General features: G+C 46.4%; 7 protein-coding genes across 7 annotated transcripts; 3 read left to right on the forward strand and 4 right to left on the reverse strand.

Moving 5' to 3' along the window:
• Positions 1-4,774: 4,774 nt before the first annotated feature.
• SEY1 (Dynamin-like GTPase that mediates homotypic ER fusion) lies at positions 4,775-10,714 on the reverse strand. Its single transcript, XM_058504118.1, has 4 exons — positions 10,427-10,714; positions 9,926-10,378; positions 8,128-9,878; positions 4,775-8,077 (listed from the first exon to the last, which is right to left on the reverse strand). The coding sequence occupies exons 1-4, from the start codon at positions 10,594-10,596 to the stop codon at positions 7,779-7,781; spliced, it is 2,673 nt and encodes an 890-aa protein (XP_058360830.1). The 5' UTR covers positions 10,597-10,714; the 3' UTR covers positions 4,775-7,778.
• ONS95_010516 (uncharacterized protein) lies at positions 6,370-7,452 on the forward strand (the record flags this gene model as incomplete). Its single annotated transcript, XM_058504117.1, has 1 exon — positions 6,370-7,452. The coding sequence occupies one exon, from the start codon at positions 6,370-6,372 to the stop codon at positions 7,450-7,452; it is 1,083 nt and encodes a 360-aa protein (XP_058360831.1).
• A 170-nt stretch (positions 10,715-10,884) lies between the features above and the next one.
• Positions 10,885-15,841, forward strand: ONS95_010518 (uncharacterized protein). The gene is made up of 4 exons (XM_058504119.1): positions 10,885-11,771; positions 11,819-12,423; positions 12,477-12,719; positions 12,827-15,841. The coding sequence occupies exons 1-4, from the start codon at positions 11,653-11,655 to the stop codon at positions 13,474-13,476; spliced, it is 1,617 nt and encodes a 538-aa protein (XP_058360832.1). The 5' UTR covers positions 10,885-11,652; the 3' UTR covers positions 13,477-15,841.
• ONS95_010519 (uncharacterized protein) lies at positions 14,092-18,601 on the reverse strand (the record flags this gene model as incomplete). The annotated part of the gene is made up of 4 exons (XM_058504120.1): positions 18,402-18,601; positions 18,099-18,250; positions 14,179-18,015; positions 14,092-14,121 (listed from the first exon to the last, which is right to left on the reverse strand). Exons 1-4 carry the CDS (start codon positions 18,415-18,417, stop codon positions 14,092-14,094), a joined length of 4,035 nt encoding a protein of 1,344 aa, XP_058360833.1. The 5' UTR covers positions 18,418-18,601.
• TUB1_2 (alpha-tubulin) lies at positions 18,602-21,135 on the reverse strand. The gene is made up of 7 exons (XM_058504121.1): positions 20,859-21,135; positions 20,718-20,758; positions 20,601-20,627; positions 20,446-20,521; positions 19,857-20,387; positions 19,384-19,807; positions 18,602-19,333 (listed from the first exon to the last, which is right to left on the reverse strand). The coding sequence occupies exons 1-7, from the start codon at positions 20,881-20,883 to the stop codon at positions 19,105-19,107; spliced, it is 1,353 nt and encodes a 450-aa protein (XP_058360834.1). The 5' UTR covers positions 20,884-21,135; the 3' UTR covers positions 18,602-19,104.
• A 254-nt stretch (positions 21,136-21,389) lies between these two features.
• Positions 21,390-22,150, forward strand: ONS95_010521 (uncharacterized protein; the record flags this gene model as incomplete). Its single annotated transcript, XM_058504122.1, has 2 exons — positions 21,390-21,674; positions 21,722-22,150. The coding sequence occupies 2 exons, from the start codon at positions 21,390-21,392 to the stop codon at positions 22,148-22,150; spliced, it is 714 nt and encodes a 237-aa protein (XP_058360835.1).
• Positions 22,151-22,183: 33 nt separating this feature from the next.
• On the reverse strand, positions 22,184-23,075 carry ONS95_010522 (uncharacterized protein; the record flags this gene model as incomplete). The annotated part of the gene is made up of 2 exons (XM_058504123.1): positions 22,184-22,801; positions 22,935-23,075. 2 exons carry the CDS (start codon positions 23,073-23,075, stop codon positions 22,184-22,186), a joined length of 759 nt encoding a protein of 252 aa, XP_058360836.1.
• Positions 23,076-23,233: the final 158 nt, after the last annotated feature.

Here is a 23,233-nt window from a genome sequence, read left to right on the forward strand (position 1 = left end):
CTATTAGGTAGCGACTACCTTAAGTAGTACGCTTATTCTATAGGAATAATATATCCTTTTATAACCTTATTTACCGTACCATAACATAGGCTTATAAACGTATTAATAGCTCTAAGGTCTTTACTTTTCCAGGTCTTTAAGAGCTGTTTCTTAAGATATTCGCAGTTAGTAGAGTTACTTATAATTAGTATATTATTAACAAAGACTAATACGTACGCTTTATTCTTAAAGATAAAGAGATTAGAGTTAGCCTCTAACGTTTCTAGACTTAGCTTTTCTATCTTATCTTTAATAAGGAGCTACTATTCCCTAAGTGCTTATTTTAAGCTATAAAGAGAGCGTAAGAGCTTCAGATATATATCTTTCCTTCTATTTAGCTCTAAGTAAAGCTTATTCTATATCTCCGGCGTCTTATTATTCGGAATTATTATATATATATCTTCTTTTAGATATATATTTAAGAAGGTAGTATTAATATTAATATACTCGATCTCCAGGTCTCTTTTAGCTGTAATAGTAAGTAGTACTTATAAGGTAAAATAGTATATAACACTTGCGAAGGTATCGAAGTAGTTAAGGCCGTGTTTTTACTTAAAGCCTCTTACTATAAGCTTAGCTTTTCGCTGTACTATAGAGCTATTAGAGTTGATTTTATTATATAAAACTAGTCTTAAAGATATCAGTTTTAAGCTAGAGGAAGGCTTACTAAAGTATACTCTATAGGTTCTAGCGCTTTATATAGCTTGTAATTCCTTGAGAATAGCGGCCTTCTATTCCATTAGATTCTCTTTTAGAGCCTCTATAATAGTTATAACCTTAAGAGGTCGTATAAGTTCTCCTTTAAGCGTAATTAGCGCTATTTAACAGGTTAGTGCCTTATTAAGGATTTACTAAAAGTATAGCTTCGTAGCTATTACTTAAGTAGCTTACTCGAAGTGTTATTTTCTATACTATTTCCTATTATATCTTAATAGTAAAGTATTATTAGACGTATTTACTAGTTAAGTCTATTTAAGGAGATATTAATTAAACGCTCCCTTAGTATCTCCTACTATGTTTTCTATAGCTAACCTCCCCCTTAAAGGATTTTTAGCTTCTATAGCTAGCCTCTCTTTTAGAGGTCTTTTAGCTTCTATAGCTAGCCTTGTTCCTAGAGGTCTTTCTAAGCTTTTAGTACTCTTAGCTAGCCTTTTAGTAAGTACTAGACTAGTAGCCGGTAGTAGAAGTCTTTCTACTACTTTATTACTATCTTTTAGTATAGTTTATTTACTACTAATATATATAGAGTATATTATATATTTATTAAAACTATAATTAGCTGTTTCTAGTTCCTTAAAAGTCTCTATATTTAAGAGCCTATAAGTTAAGGTATTAGCTATACCTACTAATACGAAATACCCCGGAATTATTCTTTACTTTATTTTACTTTAATATAGCTCCGGTAGATATAAAAAATATACTATAGAGCTAAATACTCTTATTTTTAAGAGGTCTATAAGCTATCCTCTATACGCTTCAATTAGAGTAAGTCTAGTAACTATTTTATATAGTAAAGTAGTAGTTAGGCGTCTATTCTTTAGCTTAGCTACCTACTTAATAGCGTAGTACTATATATTCTTAGGTATCTTTATATTATAGAGGATTAAGCGTATAATCTTAGCTAGTTTATATATCTATCACTTTACAACTCTATTTAGAGAGTATTTATATAGAGGGGAGGGCTTAGGAATAATTCTACTCTCTTATAGCTAGTTAATAAACTTAGGACTAAACTCTCCCTTACTATTATTAGTCCTCTAGTAGATAATTATACAGAATTTACTTTACCCTTAAGTTTCAAGCTATAGCTTTAATTTCCGAATAACTAGTTAAATAGTTAATATAGACTTATTAACTAAGAGATCTACTTAATATATCCTTATAGTATTATCTACTACTAAAAGGAAGTATTTATAACTATGAATTAAGCGTAATAAGATACTAGAGATATTAGCGTGTAGTTAGCGAATAAGTACGTTAGTTCTACTATCTGACTTCTTATTAAAGTGCTCTTTTATATAGCTTATAAAGTAAGCCTTATAACACCTCACTCTCTTTAGCTCTAGAACAGAAATTAGTCTTATTTTATAACTGCTATAAGTAACTAGTTTCTTTAAATAAGCGTAATTTATATAGCTTAAGCGCCTATAGAGTAGATCTGCCTTTATTTCCTTTGTACTAAGCTAACTCTCTATTTATTCCTTTAGTAGCTTTAAGTCTAATAGAATTATATTATACGTAACTTAATATTAAGGATTTATATCTAGAATATATAAACCTCTGTTTCTTATACTTATAAAAGCTAGTTTACTATTCCGGTATTTATTTACTAATATCTTAGTTAGTTCTATATTAATTTTTTTATCTAAGAGTTAATATATTAATACTAGCTTTATAGCTTCGAAGTTAGATATATATTATATATCTTTAAGAGTTAACTTATTAATAATAATATCTTTATAACTTTTAGCTATTAAGTATAAATTAGTCGCTGTTTTAATATATTTAGTATTATACTAGCGCTTAAGTTACTTAAACTTAGCTAGAACTCTATTAAAGTAGTAAGTAGCGCTAGAGTCGATTTTCTAGATAGATTCTATAATAGAGATTATTAATAAAGTATATTCTATATCTTTAGTATAGTAACTCTCTTTCGAAAAGAATACAAGATAAGTATTATTATCTTTAATTTCCTCTACTTTATTAGCGCTATCTCTCGCGTAAGTATTCTTAGCTTCCGTATGATCTATATACTAATAGCTATAGCTTTTACACTAAATATACTAATTTCAGCTTAATTTAGAGCGATTTCCTCTCTTTTCTACGTGCTCTCTATATCTCTATTAGCTACTACTTTTACTATTATTATTCCGTCTTTCTTATCCTCTTCTATTCTTATATATATTACCTCTTCTATATAAGTAGCCTCTACCTCTCCGGCTTCTACTATCTCTATTACCTCTCCCTCTATTATAGCCTCTATTCGCGTAGTTTATAGCGTTACTAGTAGCTATAAGTTAAAGCTATTCTCTCTATTAAATTTAATATTTATTAAGCTTTTATATAGTACCTCTAAGATCTAAGTCTTACGATTCTAAGGTAAGTACTATAGTAATCTAAGCTCCGGACGCTAGTAATAACTATAATAGCTTAAGATATATATTTTTATTAGTAAGAGGTTTACTATTACTACTAAGCTTCACTTTAAAGAGTAAGAGCCTTATAATATAGTTCTAAAGTATTTCCTTCCTTAAGATAAACTTTATTTTAAAGAAATCGTCTCTTATATTAATAAAAGTAAGACTCCCTTAAACTACTTTACTTTTATTAGTATAAATAGCTTCCTAGAGAAACTTAGCGTTATTTAATTTAATAATATCTCTATACTTAGGAAAGAGGAGCTTAGAGATTAAGTTAATAACTATTTTAAAGGCTTCCTTCTTTTCCTTAGTATAAGTATTCTACTAATTAATACTATTTAGCACGCTAACTATAGTAAGAACGTAATAAAGAACTCTAGCTCTAGCTAGCTCTTATTTAGTCTTAAGCTCCTATTTAAAGAAGTTATTAAACTCTAGTAGAGTTTTACCTTTTAAGGCTCTAGTGATAATAGGAATTAGTGCTTTTAATTAGGATAATATTATAGTGTAGTAGTAGATATACTAAGAGTTAATAAAGTAGAGATCTTAATAAAAATAAAGTTTTAAGGTCTTTTATAATCGATTCGAATTACTACTATAACAGAATTATAGTTGTATAAGGAGCTACTACAGAGAAAGAGAATCTCCTATATAAAAGGGTAGCGTACTTAGTAGTACGGCCTACAGTACTGAGTCTACGCCTACAATCCCTATATTTCTAACAGTATTTGCCTCAGAATCACCGGGCAAACATGACTATGGGTCTTCCACTTGACTCATCCTCCCCCAATAGAAGGCGATTCCTTTCTTGTTGCCTTGATGGCAATCGTTTTTGCCAAAAATTCATTAATTAAATTCGGTCGTTCTCAGAAGTGCCCAGCAATCGAAGCAGGAATGAGGAGCCAGTATGAGACGAACGAACTTGCATCGATTGCAGAAACAACGGGTCTGACGCCCCCACATTCTCAACCGCATTCAACCCAGTCGGGCTACCGCTAGAAAATAGTGGATGCCGGGGGATAAGACAGTTACATCCGCAGAGAAATTCTTGGAATCATCCTCAAAGAGTGCGTAATGTACCTGTGCATCGGAGAGGCCCCGAATGCGGTATGCATCCCACTGGATCAAACTCCTCGATTTTCCTCGGGCCAAATATATTGTTCTCTGATTGGCTTCTATGGCGAATTATGCGGCGAATTATGATTAATTCCGCCAAAGGCTAACGAAGGCGCTTAGCAGAGAGAGGTCTTGTGCCACGACCAGTCACAAATACAACAAAAACATCCCCATCGTGTCGCGACTAACCAAATTCCGAATCGATTGACTGAGTTTTAAATATGCAGTACCCTGCCCAAAATCCACTTCGGATGATTTCCGCAATCAGCAGCAGTCACAAGCGAAAATCCTCAACATCTCACGGACGCAACAGCAAAGCCAAAACCGTACTACCGTTACTTCCACAGCGATGCGGATGGAAACATTATCTGGGCGGAAGATGAGAGGCAGTCATCCTCAGCGCAGTACGGAGGGTAATAGCGAAGGGTGACTACGTGGCAATCCATCTCCCCTTACAACATCGTGGGGTCATGCGTCCTGCACGAGAAGTGGTCAGCAAATCATCGACTTCCTGGCACTTCAAGTGTACAAGGGACTGCTGAATCCAGTTACAATCATGAAGACGGAGAGGACCCAACCAATCAATCACCCGCGGAGTGCTGGGCTCAGAGCCAGTATGACCCTCCTATGCAAATTCCCGCTGTGGACAATGTATACGCTCCGCTCAGTTACTAGGACACCCATCGGTGTGACTCCTCTGTCCAGATCTCCGCTGAGGACAGTGTGTATGATCCCACGATTTCTAATGTGAATGCAAGCAATGGATCATGACTCCGCCGCAATCGTCGAAAGACACGTCGGTTTCACTTGAGTCGAGTGAAGATACCGATTAGTCTAATATACGTGGTCATAGGAGGACTCGCCGGACCCAACCGCCAGTCATTATTGCCGATACACGAAAGACCCACAGGAAACGTTAGGTAAAAGCTCTTTGCCTGCCGTTCATGATTTGGCAAATTTTGCTGAGTATCAGCTTGCCACCGCCCATTCGTCAGTTGACGAGAGAGGGGAATGGTTATGATATTGTACGTGTCAGCCAGCAGCAGCACGCCCTTAAGGCAGAGTTGGCTTCACAATGGAACAACAGTTCTCCCTCCTTTTCTCTCAGTGCACCATTCCTGCCTTGCAATTTCTGATTCTAAATCTTTCGTTCTGCATCTAGAAGCTACGGTTCGACGAAAAGCTGGAGACGGAGATTATTTCAATTCAAGATACTTCCTTTAATAGCCTCGTCGTTACGTTTAGTCATTTTGACATCCGTTTTAGCATCAATTTGGGGCAGAATTGACTTCAGTGCACTATGTCGTTTATGGTTGCCTTGGAGGACTCTCTTGTATTGATGGCCAACGGGTAGACTGGAAACTAGGCATGGGTTCTGAATTTGAACCTGCCCCTCTGAACACACATGGTTGGGAGCCGAATTTGGATCCCTCAATCCTAAGAATAGACTTCTTGCTGCCAGACTTCCCCCTCATGAGGTGAGTTTCCAGTATCTCTCGTTTTGCACCGTTCGTTCTTTCGATTTATGACTGGGGCCACTGAGGATAGAACGAAAAATGAACATGCTATCGATGATCCGAACTACAACAAGCAACACACTCGATGCAGTTTGCGACTGGTCGGCCATCTATCGGTGCTCTGATAGCAGAAGAGATCACAAAAGGCAAGAATTTGTGTTTGGATGTGGATCGCCAGGTATGAGATAAGACATAGCGAATGCGTGTTCCAAGGCTCAGAAGAAGGTGATGAGATCTAGAGGAGAGATTCAGGAGGTTGCTTTGCACCTTGAAGCTTTTGGGTATTGAGTTGTGATATGTCTCTTTTCATTTATTGTCTCGTATAAGAGTGCAATACGATACGTGGATGACCTTTCAATACGAGCGTGTGCTTCTCAATGTTGACTTTCGTCTGCAGATGGTAGTATCAAAATAAAGGCGCAGCATTAAGCGAGGTGGGTCCAATTAATCACGTCGCGTCTCCCGTACCTGAGCGCGTCAACCTCAAACTTTACAACTTTACATCTTCACTTCACTTACCGAATACCTCACAATTATACCACAACAACACCTCAAAAATGGCAGACTCCCAAATGGAAGATGATATCACGCTGGAGACGCCCGCAGCAGAAGTATTCATCGCTCCATCCATAAATCCATCCCTCCTCTTCGACGGCGCATCCTACACACACTTCTCACCCGTTCCACCGTCTCTCCTCCCACCACCCTCATCCCCCTCAGAACCCACATCAGAAAAAGCAGAGCCCGGCCCTCCCTGCGCTCTCGGCGTCGACGAAGCTGGCCGCGGTCCAGTCCTGGGTCCTATGGTCTATGGACTCTTCTACCTACCCCTCCCACTGTCCGACCCCCTCCTACGCAACACCCACCACTTCGACGACAGCAAAGTTCTCACCCCCAACGTGCGCTCCTCCCTCATGGAGAAACTCTGCACTCCAGACACAGACCTCCACACACAATGCGGCTGGGCCGTCGAAGTCATGTCCGCGCGCGACATCGGCGCAAACATGATGAAGCCCTCGGCGACCTACAATCTCAACGCACAAGCAATGGATGCGACGATTTCATTAATCAAAGGAGTGTATGAGCGTGGCGTTAACGTGAAGGAGATTTATATCGATACGATTGGACAGCCTGCACCGTATCAGAAGAGGTTGGAGAGGGTGTTTCCCACCGCGAAGGTTACGGTTGCGAAGAAGGCGGATAGCTTGTACCCGTGTGTGAGCGCGGCGAGTGTTTGTGCGAAGGTCACGAGGGATGCGTGTTTGGAGGTCTTGTATGAGAGCTATGCTGAGAATGAGGAGGAGGGCGGTGAAGATGAGGAGATGTCGGGGACGAAGTCGGCGAAAGCTGCAGAAGAAGCTTCATGGGGTTCTGGATATCCTTCAGATGCACGCTGTACGTCCTGGCTGAAACGGAATATGGATCCTGTATTTGGGTGGGGCCCAGAGTGTCGATTTAGTTGGGGGACGGCGAAAGATATGTTAGATGCTAAAGGTGCGGCGGCCAAGGTGGATTGGCCGGTTGATGAGGATGATGAGACGAGTCGTTTGACGGATTATTTTAGTGCAGGGAAGGAGAAAGAAGGGGGTGATGAGCTGGGGCATTGGTTTGGAGGGCCGGTCGGAGCGGAAGTCTTCTAAGTGGTTTGCTATGGAAGGGAATAATGCATTGGAACGGAGTATTTGGGTTGGATATGGTTTCAGGATGGCTTTGCACCCACATGTATAGATATGATGATTTCCTCGCGCTATTATAGTCGCTGTACAGGAAGTGTGGATGAACTGGTTATATTTCATCGTTCATAGATCATTACACCGCCAATCGCCCCTACCCTACCCTAAATTACACGCCTGGCTGTGGCCGTTTGGAGAGAGGCCATGCCATCTTATCCCCACTAAGGAACCTATGCCTTCCCGAATCTAAATCTACAGCAAGAAATCCAGAAAGTCAAGTGAGTCCTCGTGACCTAGATGTCATCATCATCGTCCTCGTCGTCGACGGAAGCCTTCTTCTTGCCCCGGCTATCCAGAGTGTTGAGACTGATGGCATCATCGTCGTCATATCTGCCCTTCATAGCTAGCGCCTGACGGCCGGTATCCGAGCTTTCCAAGAACTCGCGGAGTTTCTCCTTACCGATCTCGACTGCTTGGGCGGATGCTGCGTTCGCCATGCGGAGCATGGGACCCCAAAGGTTGAGAGTGTAGGTTACGTAGGCGGCAACACCGAGAAGGATGAGGAAGATAAAGTAGACTGGATTGCGAAGGACTAGGACTTGTTAGTGTGATAGAGCGATGGCATTCCGGGCCATGACTTACCAGCCACGATTTCGTTCCACCCTAGTGCCAAAAGTAGGCCATAGAAATAGAGTGGAACTTGAGCAACGCCACCAATGGCACTGCGCTTGGCTTCCACGTAAACGCCATCGGCAGTCTTTTTGAATCTCACGACGAGATCTTGACGTTTGGCTTCACCAAGTATTGTCATCTCCTCTTCAAGGCTCTTGCCCTCCTCTTCATCCACTCCGCCAATTGGGGTGAGATCTTCTTCATCCTTGGGATCGACGCTCGTGGGTGCATTGCCGATCCACTCTGGGAGATCTGGGGGTCCATACGTCTCCGCTAGTCTAAATCTAGACAACAATGGGATGAGAGTAAGTGTGGACTCCTTTGCTTTCGTGTACATTCCCTCAATATCGTCGGTTGGCCTCCAAATTCTGGGCACGCCAGCCTCGTCATATCGGAACTTGTCTTCGAAATTCTCACGAAGTTTGAGCAAGATATTCCCTTCCATAACTTCTTCGTCGATCCTGGCCCTCAGAACGCCCCAACTCTTACGTCTCAGGCGCCATAACCCAATATCGATCTCATCTTGGTCGGCATCAAAACTCTTGGCTCTTTCTACAAAGCGTGTTTCTGCTTCCCGAACCGTGGCGACAAAGAGGTTCCATATCCGATCCCATAAGTCTTTCTCAGTTGCGGGTTTCTCGCCTGTTTCGGGTGCACCACTCCCGCCACGGCCCGAGCCCAACTTATTGAATTCAAGTCCAACTGAGTCGCCGAGCCTAGAACGGACCCATCTTTCGACTCGCGTTGCAAGCCTTCGCATCTCCTCTTTTCGTAACCGGGAGCTGACTTCGTTCAAGTCTTTTTCATACAAAACATATTGCTGCTTGAAGTTGGTCCACGGCACTCCTTCTATGGCAAGACTTCGTGCCTCAGCTTCAAATTGTGCCAGTGCAACCTTCTTCTCTCGCTCCACAATCTCGGCAAACTCGTAAGATGCTCCTTTCTTCTGGCCAGCCTTGACCGCAGCAGAGACAGCGTCACTGAACGATGCAACACCGGCCTTATTAGCTGCCGAGAGTTGTCCATTATACAGTGCCTTCAGCCTAGTATCAATCTTTCCCTCGAGCTCGACCCGTTTCCTGGCGTACACGCCTTTGTGATATCTGCTCGCCTCCACTTCAAAAGCCTTGATGCTCTTTAGACGGGCCCCGGCTCCAGATGCTCCCAATGCCTTCAGCACAGCCGGCTTCCCAAGTCTAACGCCCTCGGCTTGTTTCTCCTCGAGTGGCTGTATCGCAACGTCGAAAGCCTCCAAGACTTCTCTTGAAATCTCATCGCATCGAAATTGCGCCAGAAGCTCTTGTTGAGTCGGTAAATCCAGGTCCTTGTTGCTAACAATCTGATCCCAAACACCTTGCGCATACACGGAGAACCCATCCGCAGGAATTCGACGGTGATACTCGGGTAAGAAAATACCACCCTCCAGCTCGTGGTTGGCATCAAATCCATGTTCCTTCGACGTTCGGTGGCCTGCTCTAAACCTAGTTCCCAAATTCCCGACCTCAGTCAAGAACTTGTCTGGTTGCAGTATTTTATGTGGTAATGCTGCGAAACCAAAATCAAAGTAGTCTTCTATCCGGGAGTTTTCTAGTCCCTTTGGTTTCGAAAGACTGGTCCAGATGTTTGTCAAATCGGCGATCAGAGTATTGCGAAGGTTTGCAAGAGGGGTCGTGCCAAGATGGTCGCGAATGACGAAGAATAGGAGCGATCGTGGATTGGACCTGCGAGATGTTAGAGCTTGTCGCACACTGAAGGGTAGTCCGCATACTTCTTGTCCTTCAAAAACAGTTGCAAGTTGACTTCAAAGACTGTTTTCAAAAGTCCCATATTGGCACCTTGGTATAGACCAACTTGATGCTCCCAGATATTGACAATGAGAACCTCACTGGTAGCCAGGGCGAACAGGGCGCTCTTCCTTTCGAAATCTTGATCCTCTCCTCGCTCGCGACCATCAGTCCCCTCCACATCCATGACTAGGATATTCTCGGCCATCTTCTTAGAATCCGGACCTTCTGCATGCTCGCGTTTGTTTTTTGACATCCATATCCCTTTAGTGGTCTGCCGCCGCTCAGTCTCAGACATAACCCCGAAATCTGTCCCGAATAAATGGTTGAGTAAAGTCGACTTCCCTGTGGACTGCGAGCCAAAAACGGATATCAGGTGGTAGTTGAAGCCAGATTGTGCAATCTTGGTGAGTTGGAGATACATGTTGAGATGAGGACTAAAGCACCATTAGCATGGAATGACAAGCTGGCAGACAGTCGCATACTTGAACTCCTTTTCTTCATCAATAACCTGGATGCCATGTTCGTACTGCTCCTTTGTCGGCGCATCACCAACTCCTGCAAAATGGCCGTTCATCGTCATGACTGAAGGGGCAGTTGGAAATCTCGCAGCTGCAGATGGCCGTCGTTCACGGCCGTCGGTCTGGGAAGCCATGAGAAATGGCTTTGCACAACGGCGGGCGGGTGTACAAGACAATTCAGGAAGTTAGGCCTTGTGACGTTGGGAAACCAAGGCCAGGCGGTGCAGGTGGTGTGCTTCCCCTTGTCCAAATCCTCGATCGATGGGATACATTTTGGGCACGGGCACTTGGGACCAGGATGACGACGGTCTACCTAAGCCGAGAACAGCTAGAGCCAACGTTAAAATCACATGACTGCACGCAACCAAAGCAATTGTGCCCCTTTTTGGAATTTTGTTTCTTTTCGTTGTTTGTTCTTTACCGAGAAACTCAAGAACAATCCTGGTACTTGTTTACTTCGGGATAGATGGTACGGAGATAACAGTTGCCATTCTTCTAGTCGGGACAACCTGGCCCAGTACAGTTTCCCTCGGCAAGCTGCCTTCTTTGGCCTGACTCAGGAACACATATTTGTTCAGGGGATAGTGGAGCTGTGTTGCGAATTGAGGTAACCGTTGTGGGCTTTATCAAGATTCCGTGCCGTCAAAAGTGCACATTGAGCGCCTCTTACACCACATTATTTGGATTCTGCAAGACTTCCTATCCTCCGTTATCTGAATGCTGCCCTCGGCTGTTCTCCTCTCATTGGTCTCTCGGTCAAGCCGTTGACATATCGGCTTCATGGCGGGCCCAGGCGTGCCAAGTGAAATCGAAGCTTATTACGTAGTAGTCGCATTGGGAATCGCATGGTAACCGCACCCTCTTTTTCGTGAGATCACTTCCCTGAATATTTGACAGGTTGAAGTGACAGCGGACGATTACCTTGCCTTACCTCTTTATCTTAATCTAGATCCCCGAGCCCCTCTCCTGTCCCCCGCGCCGCTGTACTTGCCGATATTTACACGTTACGCGTTATCTCTACTCGGGATTCGAGACCGTTCGGAGCAACCTACTCTCTTAATGTGCCTTGCCCGTATATAACAATCGCCCCATCTCTCAGATAGTCTGGATCTCACTTTTGCTTTGCTCTCGTGCCATCCTGCCCCTTCTGTGTTTTCGGGTACCGAAGGAAACAGGCCAACAACTTCAAAATGCCGGGCTCAATCGCCCGCAATGATGGCTCTATTGCCAATGCCGATACGGCACTGGAGAATATGGGCTACAAGGCCGAACTACCGCGGTATTTGAGCATGATGTCTATCCTTGGACTGTATGTCCCCCTTTCTCACGTGGTCGCTATTCTCTAACTGAATACAGGTCCTTTGCCATTATGGCTGTTCCCTTTGGTCTCAGCACTACCATGGCAATTTCCTTGACTGATGGCCAGTCTGTGACTGTTTTGTACGGGTGGATCTTTGTGTCTATTATCTCTCTTAGTATTGCCGCCTCTCTAGCCGAAATCTGCGCCGTCTATCCTACATCCGGAGGTGTCTATTACTGGTCTGCTATGCTTTCAACGAAGAAATATGCCCCGCTGGTTTCGTGGACCACTGGCTGGTTCACACTCGTCGGAAATTGGACAGTCACACTGAGTATCAACTTCTCAGGCGCTCAACTGATTCTCTCCGCAATCACCATCTTCAATCCGGACTTCGTGGCTACTCAATGGCAGACTGTTCTCATGTTCTGGGGAGTCATGTTGATCGCCTTCCTCGTCAATGTCTTCCTAGCCAAATATCTCGACTTGATCAACAAGATTTGCATTTATTGGACCGCAGCTTCGGTCATTATCATCATTGTCACAGTTCTCGTGATGTCAGATGACCGCCGAAGTGCTGAGTTTGTTTTCTCTCATTTCGATGCTTCCGCGTCTGGCTGGCCATCTGGATGGGCTTGGTTTGTCGGTCTTCTTCAAGCTGCATGTTAGTATTCCGACTATTTATAAACTTAGCTTCGTCATTAACATATGTTTCAGATACCCTCACAGGATACGGTATGGTAGCATCTATGTGCGAAGAAGTCCAGAATCCGCAGCGCGAAGTCCCAAAAGCCATGGTCCTTTCCGTCGCAGCCGCCGGTCTCACCGGTCTCATCTACCTGATCCCAATTCTTTTCATCCTGCCCGACATCCCTCTTCTTCTATCCGTAGCCAACGGACAACCCATTGGTCTAGTTTTCAAAATCGCAACTGGTTCTGCAGGTGGTGGTTTCGCGCTCCGTAAGTAATTCCTTCGTTTCCAATCTTCACGCTTCACGCTTCACTCTTCTATTTCCCGTCTCCACATGTAGCCACTAGAAAAAGAGGAATAAAATTAACATTGCCAGTCTTCCTCATCCTCGGCATCCTCTTCTTCGCTGGAGTAGGTGCCTTGACCGCCGCCTCCCGCTGTACCTACGCCTTCGCTCGAGATGGCGCCATCCCTGGTAGCAGACTCTGGAAGCAAGTCTCTCCACGCTTCGACATTCCCCTTCTCGGCCTCGTCCTCTCCACAATAGTCGACTGCATCCTCGGCTGCATCTACTTCGGTTCCACCTCCGCATTCGGCGCCTTCACTGGCGTCGCCACAATCTGCTTATCTGTCTCGTACGGAATCCCCATCCTGGTCTCCCTCATCCGCGGCCGTCGTGCCGTTCGCCACTCCACTTTCTCGCTGGGCAAGTTCGGATTCTTCATTAATGCTGCGACGATAGCGTGGATTATGCTGGCTATTGTGCTGTTCTGTATGCCGACTGCTATTCCGGTTACGCCTGTGACCATGAACTACGCGAGTGTGGTGTTCAGCGGCTTTGCGTTGATTAGTGTGATTTGGTATATTATTCGCGGGAGAAAAGAATTCACAGGTCCACCTGTGCCGGTTGATGTTGAGCCGGAGCATGATGGGGAGGTAGTTGGGGGGTTAGGTAGAGTTATGACTGAGGGGGATGATACCTTGAATGGGAGTGCTGGCGGTAAGAAGACTAATGAGAAGCGGTAGGTTGATGGAATGTTTACTGCATGGGAGAAAGGTGAGGGTAATGTTTCGATGCTTGTGCAGCAAAGGAGTTGGAGAGGGAAAAAAGAGAGGTCCTGTGTAGACTTTCATCAGTCGAGATATAATTACCCAATGTATTAGATTCTGGATTCAAGGGAAGAGCTTGGGATATTTCCCATCTGTGATCCGAGTCCTGTGCAAAACATGAAGGTTCATAGAGTTGGACCTCTTGCGAAGCTGCAATCTATCAATCTCATCAAATCAGAGGAAAAATCAGGGTGGGTCATGCCATAGGGAGAAGACCCAATGGAATGTATCTGCCTATCGTACACATTAACTCAAGCTTACAAGATAAACTTCAAACCTCTCTGTAAGACATCTTGCAAAAGCATTCTGAAGTCAAGCAAGGAGTGCAAAGAGACCAGACAAGCGAAGCCGATAATAAAGACAAAGAGTAACGACAAATCAAATCAATTTCAAGGAATGCTTGCTATGTATGCGACAGAGAATGCAACCACCACCACTACCTAACCACAAAACCAAGTCATTAAACTATGCACATCTTGAGAGTCTCCTCAACCTCATTACATCAAATCTCATCGTAGATACCACCACCAATCAAGACTGACTGGCAAGGTAATTCGCAGCCTGTTGCAAGCACATGTCAGAGAGTTAGAGTCAATGATTAGCAGGTTCACAACTCACCCTTTCTAAATTGTAGTCGTACTTCTCCAGTGCGGCGAGGGCGTCGTTTCTGGGGTATCCCATTCCAGTCAGGTTCTTCAGGATTGGGTCGTCGTGCACGCCAGCTTCTGTGAGCGCTCTACCGATTTGGGGACGCTCGGGTGGAGGGCTAGTAGAGGTGCCATTACCGAGAGGTTTGACGGTCTCTGCGGATTTGGGAGCTTCAGTGGCTGTCGGAGGAGCATCATCGAGACCAGCAAAAATGGCATCCCAGTCTTGATTGTCATTGACAGGAGCGGCTGTGGTCGAGGTCTGGGTAGTGATTGGAGATTGAGTGAAATCTCCGAAGGCATTGTTACTTCCTCCGAAACCATTACCTTGTTGACTGGAATGTTCTTGGCCCTTTGATTGTGGAGGGCTATCGAACATAGGATTGAAATCATCCAGACCAGATCGATCATGGGCAGAGACATTAGCAAATTCATCATCGGCATCGCCTTCTTTAGCATCTTCAAGGCCATCAAAATCATCGAAGTCGTCGTCAAACGGTATCTTCGGCGGAGCGACTGGTTGAGCGGAAGTGGACGGGGCACCAAACGGTGTCTGTCCGCTTGAAAAAGGCCCTGATATCTGCTCGGGAGAGGCAGAAGTTGGAGTTGGGACATCACGGGAAGGAAGAAGTCCAATGTACTGCTGAGCTTCCGCATGAGCTTGATCAGTCGACGTAACAGACTTATCATATGCGGGAGGTGACGATTGGGCGCCAGGAGTCGGTGGACTGGTTCCAACACTCAATGCAGACGATTGCTGGACAGCGGTTGGTCTTGCAGCGAGCAGATCATTTCCATCGCTTAACGCGGGTGCTTGTGAGCCACTGATCTTTCTCGCATGGCCAGGAGAGGCTGGAGCAAAATCATCATCAAACCCGCCGCCCTCGCTGTTACTGTCGCTGTCTTCGTCATCTGCTAGTTCTGCAATGGGTGGAAACTCCTTGTTAAACCCAGTGGCAGCAGCGGATCCTGACGCTGAAGAGTTCCCCGTGTTCGAGCGTTCTTGCTTTTTGGCAGCGCCCCCGAAGCCTGCAAAGGCAGAATCGAAGTCGTCCTTGGCTGTTCCGGTTCGCTCTGGTGCCTTGACCATTGCGAAGGGATCGGTTGTGGCATCACTCAAAGTACTCCCGCCAGTAGGAGTTGCGGTGATGGTCGAGTTAGAGTCGCCTGGGAAAGCTCCTGGAATGGAGTCTTTATGATCTGGTGCGTTAGGGGAGGCATTAGAATTTCGGTCGATACCTGGGGACACGGCTCTAGCAGTTTCTGTTGGGCCTGCAGCTGACGAGCCTGTCGGTGTCGTTCCCATATAATTCGTAGGTGTATCAGCCCCGGTAGAGCCTTCTCCAGATCGACTATTAGGAGCGGATACCTGTCGGGAGGAGGTTACAGAGTCATCGTGAGAGGGAAAGGGCAGAAAGCTGGAGCTGATCTGCCTAGACTCTGGAGGTGGGGGTGGAATAGTGGTGGTAGGAGGAAGCTCTCGGTTAGCCGTTGGCGGAGGTGACGACGATTGGGATCCAAAACCGCTTCCACCTGTCGTCTGTGACCGAACTGGAAGTGCAGATGCAGACCCAACTGACGGAGAACGGTTGCTCTCCTGCCTAAAGCTTGTTGTTGGAGCATCACTGCCAGCTGCCCCAGCGCCAAAAGATGGACCAAAGACATTCTCAAAAGAACGGTCATTTTGTTGGTTTGCACCAGGCGAAGTCGCGAATGGTGAGTTGGAGATATCCGTTGAGCTACCCTGGCGACGGAAGAACGGGTTGTTGGCACTCATGGTAGAAAGTGCAGGGCTTGCAACTGGAGCGGGACTCTGCACTTGACTTTGAGCCTTGGAAGCAATAGCGAGTGCTTTGGTGTCCTCTTCAATACTCTTGTTCAGCTCCTCTGCTTCGGACTTTAGTTTTTCTCTTTCTCCTTCATTCGTTGCAAGCTGCTTCTTGTTAATTGCTACCAATCCCTTCTGCTGACGAGCATCTGACCTAAGCTTGTCCAAAACAGGCTTCAGCTGGGCGATCTCGGCATTGATAACTCTCATGCGTTCCTTCAAGTTGGCATTCTCTTGTTGATCTGCTTGCAAGGCAGTAACAATTTGTCGATGTTGGTTCTGGAGATCCGCATGAGTCCCTTCAATCATGGCGATCTCAGTTTGCAGCTTCTTGGTCTCATTGCGGGATGCTGTAAGTCGCTCTTCCAGACTTCTGACGTCCTTAACTTCTTGTTCGTACAGAGCGCGAAGTTGTGAGAGGCGTGTTTCAAACTCGCGCTTTTGAGTGTTGGCTTGATTCAGCTCATTTTGAGACGTTGCCCGTTGACCTTGAACATCCTGCATTTGCTTCGATAAAGAGCCAACTTGATTAGACAAATTTGCGAGCTCACTCGTCTCATTCGTGAGTCTCTTGCTGATCTCTGGGTCGTTATCGCCAAGTAAGTCTTCAGCTGCAGAATGCTGCGGCTGGAAGGACCTTGGCTGCGCAGGGCCCGAATTGTTTGAACCTCCAGTGCCTTGATAGTTCAAACTTTGGCCAAAGGAGGACGAAGGTGCAAAAGGCTTGAAAACAGTTTGGTGTTGAGGGGAATTGGCGGTCGGTGAAGTTGGTGTCATGGGTCCGCGTGAGCCAAATGGATCATTGTCTGTTTGACGACTCGCGCCGAATGAGCCTGAGCCACCAGTGGATTGAGGAGCCTGCGTCGGGGCAGGGCCGGGTGATGATAGAGCGTCAAGACCAAACAAGTCTTCCGCAGCTGATTTGGGCATTGACGGGGCCGCATCGAAGGCAGGTGCTGTTGGAAGAGATGCAGGATGAATCTGATTGCGCATCGATGGTGGAATGAGGTTCGGCGGTAGAACATTGGGCAAAGAATCTCTGCCATCCCGCTTCCCTCTCTGTTGCCGTATAAGGTACATCGCTACTGCAAACTCATCCCGGGTCAAGTGACCAGCAGAATTGATATCTGCAAGATCCCAAATTTGAGCCAAAACTTCTTCGGGGAGTTTGGATTCGCTGAAAAAGGGTACTGCCTCATCACCAGTAATGTAGCCCTTGTTAGCTCTGTCGAGATTGTTGTAAATGCCGTCAAACTTCTGTTTATCTGATGGAGTGATGGCCCAGTCTCCAACAGGACCAGAGTTCTGAGGGAATTGTTGGGGTGGTGCAGTGTAAGAAGGTCGACTTAGCGGACTACCGGTTCGGGCTGTTCCAGCACCACTGAATTGCCTAGGGATCGCGGACATAGCTCCAGCACCAGAAGACTGTCTACTGGGTGGTCGACGAGCCGCCGCTTCGTAGAGGCCAGCAGGAAGAAGATTCGGCAGCGCCCGAAGTGCACCAGATTTGAAGGATGCCAATAAATGCATAGCGATCACAAACTCAGTCACCTGGAGTGATCCCTTCTGTTCTGTATCGGCCAGGTTCCATATTCTCCCGAGAACATCATTTGGTAATCCTGCACGTTCAAATATTGACTTCGCCAGCTCTCCAGGAAGCACTCCGTTTTGAGCTCCTGACCTCTCGAATAGCCCAGCATATTGCGCTGCCTTTTCTGGTGTAAGAGGAGGTACTCGAATAGGCCCGGAGCCGCTGCCTTGAGGTTGCAATGCACTTGGCGGGGGCCCAGGAGGTGGTTGTACAACAGGACTTATGCCCGGAGCAGATCCGCCATCGAACTTGGGGAGAGGTCCAGGACGAAGGGCCAGATCGGGTGTTGGGTCTCGTCCTGCTTGATAATGACCGATCAACCTCAGCACGATTCCAAAGCCCGCAGGCGTAAGCAGGCCTCTATTCTCTTTATCCGCTATTTGCCATATCTAAGAACGAGGTGGTAAGTCAGTCTTGCTCGTATTGTGAATGGCCTGGAGGACGGGTAGCTGCTGGACGACAGGAAACATACCTCTCCCAATATGCGTGGTTCGAGCCTAGTCTTTTCGAAGAACTTGACTGCAACCTCTCCTGTGACAACCCCAATATTCTCTGAATCTGCCTCTCGAAACAGTTGGCCAAACACGCGCTTCTCCTCTGGCGTCAGGTTCAGGCTCGGCGCCGCTGTAAAGTCGTCAGCAAATAATACGTTGGATTGAGCTGTCCCTATTCAGTGCAGGTGTCTGCCTTCCAAGGCCGCCCATGACTTTCAATCCTCGGCCTTTCACCATTGGTGGGCTGGTCATCCAAAGCTCGAAAGTAAATAAACTCTTACTTGGATCTTCCGCCATAGCGCCTCCACTTCCGGATCTTGTGGAGTAGGTCCGTCGGCACAGCAGATAAACCGAACTAACTCTTGAACTGAAGCTGCAGATTTAAGCTGCGATAATGATGCGAGGTTCGTAGCAATCAACAAGAGCTTGGGTGACAGGAGCTTGGAGTTGCAAGAGATGGAGACGAGGTTGAAGCTGGCTGGGTCAACCTCCCGAACCTAGCGGGATGCCGCCTAGCGTACCAATTCCCGCCCGTCTCACGATTTACTGGCTCCGAGGATAGCGAATGGTTGGAAAGCAACGCAATTTCTCATCACTTTCACCGCAGCCTGCATTTACATCTGCATATTCTTGCAGGTCACAAGGTTCCTTTGCAGTGTCGGAAATCATCCATTGGCATTTGCATGCATATTAAAAAGTAACCAGTATGAAGTGCAGGCAGAGCTGTGCTTATCGACAGTTTATTTGCCTACTGACTACGGTGTGAATTACAAAGAGGGTTGGTGATCATTCTGGTTGAAGGAAATCCTTCGCAAAGTCCGCAGTAAAAAGAAAAACGTTGGTCCAACAACCCCATACTGAACATGACGAAGCTCCAAACACTCCAAACGAAGCATCATGTTGCTGAATCAAGTTCCAGATCTAAGTCCCAAGTATGATGCGATCCCACAGGAGATAAACATATCACTCAGCAAAGCAATCCGCTTAGTACTCAGCTTCAGCTCCTTCATCACCTTCAAGAGAATCCGTCGCAACCTCCTCGTAATCACGCTCCAGCGCAGCAAGATCTTCACGGGCCTCGGAGAATTCACCCTCCTCCATACCCTCACCGACGTACCAGTGGACGAAAGCACGCTTGGAATACATGAGATCGAACTTGTGAGAGAGAGCGGACCATGCCTCGGCAATGGCGGTAGTGTTGGAAAGCATGCAGCTGTTTGATATTAGCAAAAAGGTTGTAAAGCAAATTCCATGAGTACTTACACAGCACGGTTGACCTTGGCCAAGTCGCCGTTGGGAACCATTTGAGGTGGCTGGTAGCAGATACCGATCTTGAAGCCAGTTGGGCACCAGTCAACGAATTGGATAGTTCGCTTGGTCTTAAGAGTTGCGACGGCGCCGTGAACATCCTTTGTCACAACATCACCACGATACAACAGGCAGGTAGCCATGTACTTTCCGTTGCGGGGATCGCACTTCACCATCTGGTTGTTCGGCTCGAAGCAGGACATGGAGATCTCCTGGACCGAGTTGGCCTCGTGGGAAGCCTTAGCAGCAGAGACGACTGGTGCGTAGGCGACGAGAGGGAAGTGAATACGTGGGTAAGGAACCAAGTTGGTCTGGAACTCGTTCAGATCAACGTTAAGGGATCCATCGAAACGGAGGGAGGCGGTAATGGAAGAGACAACTGATATTATGTTAACACTATTCAAACACCATCCGACAAGCACACGTACCTTGAGCAATGAGGCGGTTCAAGTTCTCGTAGTTAGGACGCTCAAGACCAAGGTTTCTTCGGCAGATGTCGTAGATAGCCTCGTTGTCAACCATGAACGAGCAATCGGAGTGTTCGAGGGTTGTGTGGGTGGTGAGAATGGAGTTGTATGGCTCAACAACGGAAGTGGCGGTTTGTGGAGCTGGGTAGACGCAGAACTCCAGCTTGACCTTCTTGCCGAAGTCGACGGAGAGACGCTCCATGAGTAGAGCGCCGAAACCAGAACCAGTTCCACCACCGAAGGAGTGGAAAACAAGGAAACCCTGAAGACCAGAGCAGTTGTCGGCAACGTGGCGAACCTTGTCCAAAACCTGGTCGATCAGCTCCTTTCCGACAGTGTAGTGACCACGGGCGTAGTTGTTTGAGGCATCCTCCTTTCCAGTGATCATTTGCTCAGGGTGGAACAAGGTGCGGTAGGTACCGGTTCGGACCTCATCAACGACGTTGGGCTCGAGATCGCAGTAGATGGTTCTTGGTACGTATTTTCCTTGACCTGCCGGGCGGAAACGCGTTAGATACGTGCATCAAGGAGGCGTTCATGTTGTGTTTACCAGTTTCAGAGAAGAAGGTGCTGAAACCCTGATCAGGCTCAGCGGCCTTGCGCTCCTCGGTCAAATATCCATCAGGCTGTGGTAGAACGCGTTAGATAAAGCTCCAAGTCTGTAGAATATATCTGCGGGAGAGTGGTGGTTGAGAATATGCTTACCTGGATACCGTGCTCAAGGCAGTAGAGCTATCGTGGAAAAAATCGCGCGTTAGCGACCGCAGATAGGGGCGATGGAGGCTTGGAGGAGCTGAGCACCAATCTTTATAGTGAACTTACCTCCCAGCAAGAGTTTGCGATTTGGCAACCGGCTTGACCGACTATATAGCAGACGTGTCAGTACAAAGGAGGTCTGGACGTTGGGGACGCGGGTAGGTGAGCAGTAGGAGCGGTGTGCAGGCGCGTCGAGGGTCTCCTTACCGTTGATGCTAATAACTTCTCTCATATTTGCGGTTGTGATGAGATTGGGCTGGATGAACGGCGGAAGATGTAGAAGAAATCACAGCAAAAATGCTGGGGAGGTCTTCGAAGTGGTCTGTGAAGAAGATGGATAGTGGGGAAGGAAGAGAAGCGTCAAGGGGTTATTGATTTGAGGTTTGGTGGGTCGTGCTTGCCCATAAACAAAAGAGACGCTAGCCAGAAGAGACATCGCGACTAGACTGTATTTAGAGTAGTGGCCCAAGCTCCTTCCCCGCCAGAAGTCTTCAAGAGCATCGGCAGCCTTCCAATCTGCAGCGTTCCAGTGAGGACATCAGACGACGAAGACGACACAGAAAGCATTCTGCTTCTGAAAAAACAGTCAAATCTAGAATCAGAGCCATTCTTCAAGGAGTATACTCGAGCTGTTACTCTGAAGATAATTTTCCATTCGGAGCCCGGCATCAACGCAGTTTTCAAGGGATTGAGTTATTTATTGTCTGTACAAACAGAATCAATTCCCAATTAGCAGCCATGTTCCTCTTCAGCTCGTTATTGTTGCTGCAAGTTTGTCATGTTCTCGCAAACACCGAGAAAGTTATATTCCTTGGCCCCAGCAGTCTGCAGGTACCAGCAGCCCATCCGACACTCGAAGACCTGCAACTAGACTCCATATCTCCAAAGCGTTGGGCTCTGCGAACGCATATTCCAGCTGAGTTTCCAACCAATGCTTCTCAGTACGGACAAGTATCATGGTATCTGTTGGACAGGTTGCAGGAAGGCCAAAGATATGAAGTTAGGATATGCTGGGCTGCCACAGTAAGGTCCTTGTAAACATCGTCTGGCAACGGCTCACACTAGTTCAGCAACCAACATCTTTCCGTCTTGATACTTTTGATTTGCCTACTATTTTCGAAACTCCTGAGTTGATAACATCACTTGCACAGTATTCAGAAACTCGACAAACAGAGGTTATGGAAGACTTGCAACCTGTAGAGTCGCAAGTGGAGAAGAAATCGAAAGCTCATGACGAAGTCTCCTCGACTCTGTTCCTGAGAGTATACGCAGCAGCAGACTACTATACCACAAACAAGACATTGATGGTGCAAGTTCCTCCAGTATATGTCGACCTTATTTTGGACCCGTTCATATTCAACGTCTTTCCACGATCACTGGTTCCAACAGCAGCATATATCACCCTAATTGCAATTGGAAGCTGGTTCTTGGCAAAGTACATAAGCGGCTGGATAAGTGCCTTGCCGAATGAGCAGAGTTCGCAAAAGAAAACCCTATGATCAAGACACCAGGTACGACCACGCCAAGCTAGCTCAGGGTACACCCTTCCCTTCCCTTGTGGCTTTAGCAAGCTCACTCTGCGCGCTATCGTCTGCATATCGCTTGTATATCGGCACATAGTGCTCTCTCTCACTCGTTGTAGTGATTACACTTTGTCTCTTCTCGACAGCACTCAACCACTTCCCCCATCTGTCCCAAACCTTGTCTTGTGGGATTTGCAAGCCACCCTTGAAATGCTCGAACACCCAATGTCTGACGGCCCATGGTGCGAGGACCAAATCGACCATGCTGACTTGACTCCCAAGAAAATACGGGCCAATTGGATCCATAGCTTCCGTGAACTGCTTGAGGTTGCCCAGAAAATCAGCACGTACTTCGTCGATGCTAGACTTTGAAGATGGCTGATGTTGTAAGAACCGATGAAAAGCTGGAATAATGCGTGAAGTCACAAAGTCTGTCCAAATACGCGTTCGGGCCTTAGTATAAGGATCTGAGGGCATCAGACGCGGCGTTGCAGACGGGTAAGCCTCTTCGAGAAATTCACAGATCACTGTGCTTTCATAGAGTGGCTTTTGTTCATATTCGAGGGTTGGGACCAGTCCTCGAGGGTTGAGTTTGAGAAGAGACTCTGGCTTGTGGTACGGATTGACCTAGTGATATCAGAAGTGTAGTCTTTGAAGCAGCTGTGGAGACAGACTTCGATGTATTGAAAGGGGATATTTTTCTCTAAGAGGACCAATAGAACTCTTTGCACGAAGGGGCAAAACTAGACAAATCAATCACTGCTGTCAATCGGGCTCTTGATAGATTACCCATCCCGAATACAATTTCAAAGACTCCTCCTTCTTCATGCTCCTTTACCATCGTAGCGGCCGCCCCAGTGGCATGCGGGAATAGCTTTGAATCAGGGTGTTCTTTGCCCATATTTGCCGTGTTGCTTGAAGATTACTGTCCTAGAATGTTTTCTTGACGAAGCAACAAAGTATGGAAAAGGGATTTCCTAAAATATATTGAGGGGTCGAAAGATATCACAGAGCATGACGCCATCATACCGAGCGATCTGCGTGGCAACTCAGACTGGT

Source organism: Cadophora gregata, assembly GCF_030347475.1.
Source record: "Cadophora gregata isolate MNR1 chromosome Unknown scaffold_4, whole genome shotgun sequence".
In the NCBI taxonomy this organism is placed as follows: domain Eukaryota; kingdom Fungi; phylum Ascomycota; class Leotiomycetes; order Helotiales; family Ploettnerulaceae; genus Cadophora; species Cadophora gregata.